Source organism: Oryzias melastigma, linkage group LG10, assembly GCF_002922805.2.
Source record: "Oryzias melastigma strain HK-1 linkage group LG10, ASM292280v2, whole genome shotgun sequence".
Taxonomy (NCBI): Eukaryota; Metazoa; Chordata; class Actinopteri; order Beloniformes; family Adrianichthyidae; genus Oryzias; species Oryzias melastigma.
This window is the reverse complement of record NC_050521.1, coordinates 10,107,650-10,118,758: the sequence shown is the minus strand read 5'-3', so window position 1 is coordinate 10,118,758 and position 11,109 is coordinate 10,107,650. Positions and strand designations below refer to the sequence as shown.

The following is an 11,109-nucleotide window of genomic DNA, read 5'->3' as shown; positions in this document are numbered from 1 at the left end:
TCAGCTAAAAAAAAAAAAAGGCAAGTTACTCTGTAATAAAATTATATAATATTGTCAAGTTTTTACATGGGGGAAAAACTTGGCTTTAGATTAAATAGACGTTTAGAACATCCTTTGTTAAGTAATTTTTCTAGTGAGTCAGTTGTTTGTATGTAAATATGCTTAAGGATGTCATAAACTTATTCAGAACCTTAAGTTCTTCTGCACATGCATCTAATTTTGAGAATTTTCTCCCATTGCAAAATACATATCTGGTGTAAAAAATAGAAAGAACACAAACAGTAAAACAGAATGACATAATTCCTTTTAAGAAAACAAATAAGTTGCTTCTGCCACACTGAAAAGAAAAAACGGTCCAGCACTTTTACAAAGACAAAAACTTTGTAACAGATTTCCAGGATGTCAATTTCAAACAATAAAATCTGTCCTAAAGTAGAACTGGCAAAGATCAATACCTCCAACTTTAAAGACTATGTCTAACAAAGATCTAAAGGCTGAACCAATTATTAAAAAACAAGACGGAAAAAGCCTTAAAAATAGGCTGATACTTTATATTAACCAAGATTTATATTAAATTCTGCTAACATTGTGAAATAAGAACACGCTGTGACAGGGACGGAAAACGGATCAGAGCAGATGGTGGAGCAAGAGCAGTGATAATTAAAAACTGCATTCAGTTATTGCCAAATTTCAGTCTAATCCCACCATGCTACAGCATCTCATTTTTGTATCCAACATGCTCTGCTGCAACCTGGATTTAGTGAGTAGGAGCAACACAAACGCGCCAAGAAGTCACAAATCACACAGGATACAGCATCATCAGTTACATTTAAATAATTAAATTAATATTAGCATATATTATGTGACTGATACTATTAAAGTTTTTTTTTTGAACCATGATGTACTTTGGAAAAGATAAAACAGAACCACAAAATCAGCCTTTTTTTCCACCCTCAGGTAGTGGAGGGGGGGGGCGCTCTCGGCAGGGAGTGCCCTATTTGAGACTGCGTGGTTGCACTAAACAAGCAAAGTACACACACCAAATCCTGTTGCATATAAGAGCGCCTATATCACTTTGTTGAAGGCTCACTCTAACACAAACCAACTCTGGCAGCCAAACTTATGATCAAATAGCAGTTATTGACTTCACAGAACTATGAGGAAGGGCCAACAAAAGTCAGCATGTCGAGCAGCTTTGTGTGTAAGAAGGCTCAAGTTCATGTTTACTGCAGTGCTACAATAGGAATCACATTTTCACACATCCTAAAAATGTCCACAAACACTCTTTCAAAGCACTGCTCTGTTGGTTCAAACTGATATCTTGTCATGTTTTCAACTCAGGCTCATTAGTTTAAAGCGCTCAACGCTTTTTGCAAAATGTTTTGCGCACAGCCAGTCGTATTTCAGCTGTTTTACTCTTAAGGGAGTTAAAATAAATAGAGCTAAAGAGTGTTTTGCTGGATCATTCTAGATCATTGTTTGATGGATATAGTGTGAATTATTTCTGATGTAGGAAAAATGTTTAATGAATAACAGTAAAATAAAACTGAAGTTTTTACATCTATTGAGCTATATTTTATCCTTTGAATCAATGACTCAAATATTTTGCAACAGATCAAGAGAATGATGTATTATGGACTTAAATCACTTTGGCCCTGGATAGTTTTATACTTTACCAGAATGTCAATCAATGGGTAATTGGTATGCCTCATTTGCACTGTCTTTGGAGAGATTCTGAAATAATGTATTTTTATAAATTAAAACACATAAAATGGATCCAAATCTAATTAAAAAAAAGCAACAGGTAATTAAAAAAAACATGTATGTATCCCTAAATATATAACTTTTATTATCCTTTGCTTTTACTAATGATATGAATCCAGGTCGAGCTTCATCTATAAAACAACTTTTTTATGATTTCTTAAGAGATGGTCTCAATAGCAGAATGCTGTTCAAGTGGTTTGTCAATTAAAAACTGTTTTTAAAAAGGGACATTCCACTTTTTTTGACAGATATGGACACAGGGCAAACTAAAAACAAATTGAGACTCCTTTAAAATGACATATGCACAAGTCTAACAGATTTACAAAAAATAACACATTCCTATAAAGAACAGACATGGCTTCGTAATTATAAAAAGAGTTACCTCCATTATGGATTCATCATCTTTCGTCTACATATACGGACCACATATCACAAGGCTGCTCAGTCCTCTGTCCGCTGCTTGCACACAGTGATGAATAGCTTCACAGAGTAATAACAGTTCAACTTGAACTGAGGGCTGATCCTAAGGAGCTGCTGTGGACAGGCAATGGCTCATTGTTTTACAAGGCTCCCTGCAGCTGCAAAAGACACAAGGCGTACTGTACCATGGGCTGGTACTGGCCTACATTACACTCAACAATGGGGAGAAGGGGAACTCATCTAGACCTCACACTGAGATTCACTTCCTCAATCATTTCGCTGACTTTAAAAGACACACACTGATCAGCCCACTAGCTATTCACAACTGGTCAAGTCTGGAAAAATAAAAAAAACTTGCAAAAAATCAACTGAATCACTGTCCTTTCGATACTTTACGGCAAGGATCAAAGACTGCAAACGAAATCTTTAGACTGTGCAAAAACAAAAACCTCCAAACAAAACATTAAAAACTCCATGCAGGCTTTTAGTTTATTATTATGGAAGATTTAAACCATGAAAAATACTACAAACAACTGTAAATTAAGTAAGCAAGTAGTGTGGATATGTCGTTTAAAACCATTGAATATATAAGAGAACTGGTATGAGGAATCGCGTTCCAAATAGGAAGTACCGCTGGCTTCAAGAACCCAAAATCAAATAGATTTGTCAAAATAACCATTCTTGTCCTGATACCTTTTTTTAACATGTTCTTGCTTTTCCCGTTTCTTTTTTTTACGTATTTATTGCATGTTATTCAAATTATAAACTGGCCAATTAGATGCCTCAATAAAAGCATGTAGTGCCTGCTGTCTCCCACGTCCAACATTGGAAATGTTGGACAGATTGTCCCACGCCCGCTTTCAGTGGTAGAGGTGTGGACTTTCAACAAACTCACTCCAGATTGGTATCTGTAGTCGACATAGAAACATGGCGCCATCTGTATCACATAAAAATGGCGACTGAATTGGCTTCATCTCGCTGGAGCCTGTAGTAAGGCATTTTCAATGGGTGATGTCATACTCCAGTTCTCTCAAACAGTCAATGTTTGAAACACAACTGACGTTATGCCTCTAAATGGAAATTAAAGCACACATAAATCACTAAATGGGTTTCTTTTAGAAACTCCCAGAGTAGGTTATTTTTTAAACTGGTTTCTTCAAACGTTCATTCATCAAGGCTTGAGCCTTGAGGTTACGTGTTACTCTAAGCACTGTGAACATTATCCCAAGGCTTATGCTCTAGTGCTGCCACTCTGTAACTACTGGACAGAAGGGCTTTAACGCCTTATTTTCTAGAATACCCTACATTTTGCTTTAAGGTCTTAAATACAAGCACATTTTAAGCTCCAGCCAAGTCACACAACCATTTATAATTAAAGGGAAGTTAAAGCAGAGTATCTTTAAATGGAATATGATTTTCCAGCTAAGTGCACATACTCTCTCTACTCCATATGCATGTAGGTGTGTGTAACAAATTCAGTGTCTTCAATAAAGTGCATGACCCAGCTGCCTTTCCTATGTAAAGTACAGGCTGTAGCTTAACTAAACTGCATGCTACAATTGTTTTCTCCCTCTGTGATGGCTGGCAAAGAGCCATGCAATGCCAACAAAAAGGCAATTAGAGTACATTCCGGTGCTGACACGCTTTAAAAAATCTCCATCTCAGCTACATCCTCACTGATGACATTATCTTTAATAATGTACTGGACTACACTAGCCACAATTGCAATTCAATTAATTATCCTGGGAAACTGCATTGGATGGGGGCAGTCCTAATGACTAAACGTCAATGTGGCTTTTTTCGTTTTTCTGCTAAGAGGGCAAAGCTGATTTGGGTTTTCTAAGCTCATGTTTTCTCCCTATGAAAACAGGTCAACTTTCTTTATGCTACCAAGCCACAAGATTGAAGAGTTTGCAATGGACATATACACTGCAAGGTGTGGCTTAACCTGGGTGTTTGTTGTGAAAGGGGGTATGTTCGTAGGCTCCTGGTATTAGCTAAATCCTCACAGGCTGCTAATCTTTTTCCACTGCCAATGAGCACCCCATGATTTCAAGTGCCAAAAACAATTCAAAAAGAATTTCAAAACATGACTGTCAACATCATTCATCTCTATGCAGTGCTCAGAATAAGGAGATGGTAGGAAAAGTGAATCTACTACACCAAAAACTCGTTTCTTTTTTTTTTACTTCTTGCTGTCAGTGGACTCCAAGTAACCACACATGAAGACTAAGAAGAGCTTTTATAAATTTATGGAGGATGAAGAAGCACCTCAAGTGCCAGTAACTTTGAAATAATACTTGGGCCATGAAATGGATGAAAAATGTGAGGAATATTCAAAATAAATGAAGCTACCTTAATTATTTAGTATTACAAACTGAGAATTGAGTATGGCTTCTGGGAAAAGGTAGAAAATTGGCACAAAAAGCCCTTCATGGTCCTCCCCTCTGTATGTTCCCACCACAGGAAGGCTGGGTATGACTGTCAGATGGAAAAAGCAATGGAAAGGTGCAAAAAGGGGACAGGTTCGTGCCCTGGATTCACACTAGATTCTCAGGTTTGAGTCACGCAAGGCTCGATGCTCTCTGGCCTATTTGATTGTTCTTTTTTTTTTCCACACCACATCCCTGCCTACACTTAGGATATTTAATATACTAGTGTGTTTTGCAAAAGAGCTGCTTTTTCCATTACTGAGCAAAGAATAGGATAGCAAGACGGAAGAAAAAGTGGATAAAATTAAACTAAGGAACTTAAATCTGCCAGCATGTTCAAGGAAACAAGAATAATATTATAAACTCCAACAAAATATGTTAGAAATATGGGGGAAAAGAACTTGCTTTTTAGCTTAAAAAAAAAAAGCCTTAAAGTTTTTAGCAATTCGTAGCATCATGAAGGTTTGTAAACAAATGTTTTGAACTTAACGATTCACAGATGGGGCTGCACGGTCGGTAGGACAGTGGTTGGCGCTCTACCCTCAAAAAAGAAGGGCAAGATTTAAGTCCCGGCTGGGACATCTATGTGTAGAGTTTGCATGTTCCTGCAAGCGTAGGTTTTTTTTTTACGGGGACTCCAGCTTTGTCCAAAGTCCAAAAACATGCTTCATAGGTTGATTGATTACTCTAAATCAGGGGTCTGCAACCTGCGGCTCCAGAGCCTCATGTGGCTCTTTATGCCACATCATTGTGGCTCTTCGGTATAAATAAAATGTTTTAATTTTTTTAAATAAATGTAAAGGAAAAAGTGAGTTAGCAGTAAAGTTTAAAAAAGTAAATTAACAGAAACTTATTCACAAAAGGTTGAAGGACGTATGAATCATTCAACGAGGATCTTAACAAAGGTAGCTGTAATTCTCCAGATATCCATCAATCCTTTGCAGTTTATCAACTTCATACTGACATATTTGGACTTGATTTGAGCTTCATTTATCACAGAAAAATCAATTTATTGTCAGTAAGCAAACAGAATTAAACCTATGTTAAGTTATAAACCACTGGATTATAAAGCAGATTTTCTATTTTTGAACTAATTCAAGGATTTAAAGTGATCCTCATGGTTTTAATATATGGTAGGGGTCACTTAACTAGCTCCAATTTACTTTTTGTTGGTTATATTTATGAATTTGTGGCTAAAATGCACCAGAAATCATTGATATTTTTACACTCCCTACTGCATTTGCTGTATTGACATGATCTTATAGTGTAGGATGTCTTAAAAAAAAAAAAAAAGCAATTTTCTCTAAATGTTTATGCTTTACTTATACCAAAAAAAAAAACAATAATGTTTTTAAATGTATCATGTCAGTAGCAAAAACATAAATATAAATCAGTATCTTATTTTCCTAAAGGGTGGGTGAAGACTGTGGATACAACTGGGTTTTGGTTGGTGAGAAATTGATCCGAATGGCTCTTTAAGTGTTGAAAGTTGAAGACCTCTGCCTGAAATTGTCCCTAGGTGTGACCCAATGCATATGAGGATGTGACTGTGGCCCTGCGACACACTGCTGACCTGTCCATGGGGTACCCCAAACCATTACCCAGCAATAGCCAGGTTAGGCACTGGCAGCTCCATGACCCCGTCAGGGTTTAAATGAGTTTACAAAATGGGTGGATGGATTCACAAAGAAGATGAACTTCTTACAATGTTGGCATTTAGGCTGCTTCTCCTATAACGTGCAAGAACTAGAATAAAAACAAGGACTAATCGCATCAGCATTGATTCACTGTACAAATGACCTATTTTACCCACAGGATAATAAAGTTAGGACAAGGAGTTGACTGGAGTATTCTCCTACCAACCCAACAATGGCCAGCGGGCAAAAATGAGAATTTTAAGAAGTCAATCTATGGGTTCAAGTTGGAAAATGTGCCCCTATTAAACTGAAAATTTGAACTCAAATGAAAATCTAATGTGTAAAGTTTTCATAAAAAGTTGTCATGACCCAAACTGTAAATATTTTTATTCACAGATATGTTCATTTTTTGGTATAAAAAAGGGACTTTTAACACTGTAATCAATAAAATCGCTTTCCTCTGACAACAGCTTCAAAAATAGCAATCATGGTAAATGGTTTCTATTTAGTTTGCGTAAAATGATGACCTAGACAAGGTCTATTCACTCTTCCGGTCCAGCCACCTCCTGCTCAGCCTGTTTGGCAGAAGAAAAAGGAAGTCATCTGGATTGCATGGCATCTATGGCAATTAATCTTCAAAGGAAACCAACTTGTTTTTGTCTGAAGAGTTGTCCATAAAACACACCCAACCAGACAGAGCAGATGGCTACCTTTAAGAAATCTGATTCTACATTAGGTTTCTTCCTTTTAGGAGTAATTCCACTCCACTATGACAATGCTGCTTCCACAATACAATGTTATAATACAATACAGTACAACATATTCATTTTTTATGATGTTTTGAAATGCACCAGATAGATTTAGTCCGCAATGAATCTTAACTGAAGAATGAAGAACAAAAAAAAATCTTGATTTTTTTTCTTCCTTTCAGATCGCCTTTCTGGTATGACACCCTGATGATATCAATTGACAATTACAGAAGACAAGAATGTACAAGTGTTCTAGTTTTATTTAGCCTGTTTCTCGAGATAACTTTTTGAGAAAACTAAATGCAATTATAATTTGTTTTCTAAACAAAATTAGTAAGTTTTGATTTTAAGAAAACGATCTTTAAATATTTAAGAATGTAATGTTCTAAACATGACAGATGTTCTGGAATATGAGCAAAAATGTCAAACCAAGATTTATCACTACTTGATCAACTTATTATTTTAGAGTTCACTTCTAGAACTGTCCAGCTGCAGTTGTCTCTCTAGTTGCCCCAGCTGATGTGAGTACTTTACCCACACGACACAGAAATGATAAATAATGGTAAATAGAAAGAACTGCCTCTTCATCTTAACAGATCATACATCTACGGGCAAATACTATCTGGTTATAGCTGTTCATAGTGTCACGTAGTGGTATATGTTCCGATAAATTCATGTCATCAAGGATTTAAGAAATGCCAGGGTCTTGTTTAGCTGTTATCTGGTCTGCTGTAATTTTCCTTCTACCCTGGATAAAATCTTAAAGTACATATCTGGCTTGTGGTTTTTTTTTTGTTTTTTTTGTCAGCGTGTCTTTCTGACACAGCCTTGAAGTCTTAGTCTTCACTAAAATAGATTTGATGTACATTTAAAAAAAGCTATTTAGCAAGCAGTAATGAAGAAAGCAATGGGTAATTCTGTAGTCGATGGTTGTTCAGACTCTGAAGAGAGATGGAGGTTAGCTGGCCCAATGTGTGAAAACTGAGATTTGTGATGCAAGGAGAGAGGCCTTAAAGGAAGGGCTGCAAGCAACACAAAAAAAACCTGATAAAAATGAGTGGAATCTTACAGGAGCTCAGCTGCACCACATTAAAAATTTGGTATTTAAATCTATATATATGCTCAAACAACCAGAATCCTCTTTCCCAGACATTACGTACATGTGCAAATGTCAATGCAAATTTGACCTAAAGTCATTTGATTCTGGCGTGGTGTTGTGGTTAGTACCATGGTTTCAGCAAAAAGGCCTTGGTTTGAATCCCAGACGGGTCCTCAGTGTGGTGTCTGGATTTTCTCCCCATGCATATGTATGCTTTCTCCAGGCACTCCAGCTTCCTAAACCATGTTTTTTTAGGTTGATTAGTAACTAAATTGTTCCTTAAAAGTGACGGTAAATGTATGTTTCTCCATAGGGGCCTGCAATGGACTGGTTCAAGATGTTCCCTGTAGCTGGAATAGCAAACTCACGCTCTTGCACATGCTGGGGAGAGAACAGAAGATGGATGAAAGAAGAATTGAGTCTGCAAAAGAAGCATGCACTCAGAGCTGTCCAACAAGACACAAGTTTGCATAGCTGTTGAACCAAATATATCTGGCATGCAAAGTTTTGTACTTCCCTCACAAACCTACACGACACACCAAGAAAGGTTTCAGTCAAGTCCAAGACATCAAGAAGACAAAACACATGAAGAGCAACTCTAATGACAGGCTCATTCACCTGAATTTAGAACGCATGAGGAAGTAAATTCCAAGCAGGACTCAGGGGTATACTTACTTTGGAATTTACTGTGGCATTTAAACCAAACAAAACTGAATAACTCAGCAACACTGTTTAGATCACGCTGTTAAACAGCGCTCAACCTCATATTGTTACCCACCCTTAATTAAAATCATGCAAATTAAATAAGTGAAGCGGGTTTCCGCTAAACTAAAGTTGCACCATCACCCGCCTGTCTGTTCTGCAGAGCCGTATATTAGTTGAGAATTTTATTTAATCCAACACCATTAGTCACTTATCACACATGTGCAAAAAGTGTTGGAGGTGAGATAAGACATTGCACCGTAGAAGTCAGTGCCTGCATGGTTTATCCAAGATCTTAACCAAAGTCCTCTTTGACACAGTTCTACTTTAGCTTGTCTAATAAAAATGCGGGAAAAAATAAATGATTAGCATTTAGTGGGAACTTGGCACAAAAAAAATAGAAACAATAAATTTTATGAGGAAAAGTTGATGCCTGTGTGGATCATTGTGGTTTCATGCAAAGTATATTTCAACATATACAATATTTGCTGCAAGGATGCTTCTGGAGAAGAACAGAAGGCCAGAGGAAGTTGCACTGTTTCTTAGCAGATCTAGAGAAAGTCTATGACAGGGTATTGCGTATATGTGTCATCTGTAGTGAGAGTACGGGGCAGGTGGAGGAACATCTAAATTCTGAAAATGGAGAAGAAAGAAGGTCAGCAGCAGCATGACAGTGTTTCTGTGTGTAAATGAGAAAGTCTCAAAGTGGAGCAGTGAGGTTACAGGGAGCAGAAGTGAAGTAGATGCGTAGGAAAGAGGTAAAAAGGCATGTACAAGCAGGTTATAACAGGACAAGGAAGGCTTTAGGAATGGAAAGGGAAACCAGATTGTGATGAGAACAACCAGATTGCTGGTCTGGAGGTGGTGTTTCCCAACACTAGTTCTTAAAGCTCAGTACTGTCCATGTTCTAAATTCTCAACGCTACTCTGCAAAAAAAATACACACTACAGCACACCATCATCTTTGCAGAGATCACAATGACAATCATTAAAACCAGCTGTATTTAGGCTGAGTAGAAAGCAAAACATGTTAGTGTGCCCTGAGGACTAGGGTTGGGACACAATGGCTCTGAGAATGAAACAGGATAGAAAGCTAATTTCTCCAACTCCAAGAATAATGCATCACTGGTGATAAAGCTGCAAAAATGTAAACATGGACATCCAGCTACACTCTGGCTTAGGGGCTGTATCAAGCAAAAAACACAAGGACAGATTTGTTCTCAGATCTTGCAAAGAGTCTTTCAAACAGCACGATAAGGACTACAACTGACAAATGAGGTCACGGATGATAATTATTCAATGGAAAGATTTATAACAAACAAAAAAAAATATTTAAACAGTGTACAGAGTTTGAGTATAATCTTAGCCTTTAGTTTTAGTTTGAAAACCCCTTCTATTTATTTTCCCAATATGAAACTAAAAGCAATAGGTCTTACTGATAGCCTGAGGACATTCTGAGCAGGCACAGCTCGTTTCTATCACTCAAAGCAATCACTGTAGGCTGGTACTTTTAAACCAACTTCAAAAAGCAAACCAAATGGAAACTAACATCATTCAGACATCACAAGATAAAGACAAGAAACCATTAGCAGCAATAAAAACTTTTTTGGAGAGTGGTAATTTGAAGACATCAAGAGAGATACATTTCTTTGTTTTGAACCACTGTAGAATGCTGAAGAATTTCTAAAACTAAAATACCTAAATACTACAATTTTTTTTTTAAATAACAAATTTAGGATATCTTAAATAAATGTACATCTGTTTAAACAATGAAATAAGTAGGACTTGGCATGTTAACACATTAATAACTTGTTAAGTCATTACCGAATGAATGCCTATAATGCAGATAATAACTTTATTGCACCTTTTTTTTCCATCTTTAATATTTGCACAAGTTTTTCACACAATACTTCTGGATACTGAGGCAGAGTGGTGTCCAGATCTTTATTCTGTGGCAGCTGAGGCTTTATCATTCATGTTTAACAGAATTATTTGCAGTTTCTGGCACAATAAAAATTGAAATTGAGTCAGCACCATCACAAACATTGATTGTAAAAAGGAAGCAACATCATCATCTAAAGAAACCAAATATTTTGGTAAAATATTAAAGTTGTAGCTAGTTCACTTGTTTACTAGTTTTTGACTTTTGGAAATTTGGATTTAAATGCGGGAAGACCATTTATTTAAATAATCTTAAATTTAAACAATAAAAGCAGTCCGATTTAACAATGAATGCTTGTTCAGATATTTTAGGAAAACAAATATATATATATATATATATATATATATATATATATATATATATA

General features: G+C 36.5%; 1 protein-coding gene across 8 annotated transcripts in view; it reads right to left on the bottom strand.

The window, feature by feature from the left end:
- The window catches only part of atp11c (ATPase phospholipid transporting 11C), a 52,264-nt gene that overhangs the window by 36,011 nt on the left and 5,144 nt on the right, over positions 1-11,109 (bottom strand). The window contains exon 1 of one of the 8 annotated variants that reach the window (XM_036214068.1): positions 2,147-2,834. The exons of the other annotated variants lie outside the window; for them this stretch is intronic. Coding sequence (XP_036069961.1) covers positions 2,147-2,152 — 6 coding nt within the window. The 5' untranslated portion in view covers positions 2,153-2,834. Of the gene's footprint in view, positions 1-2,146; positions 2,835-11,109 lie in introns of those variants that run through there. 8 annotated transcript variants of the gene reach the window in all.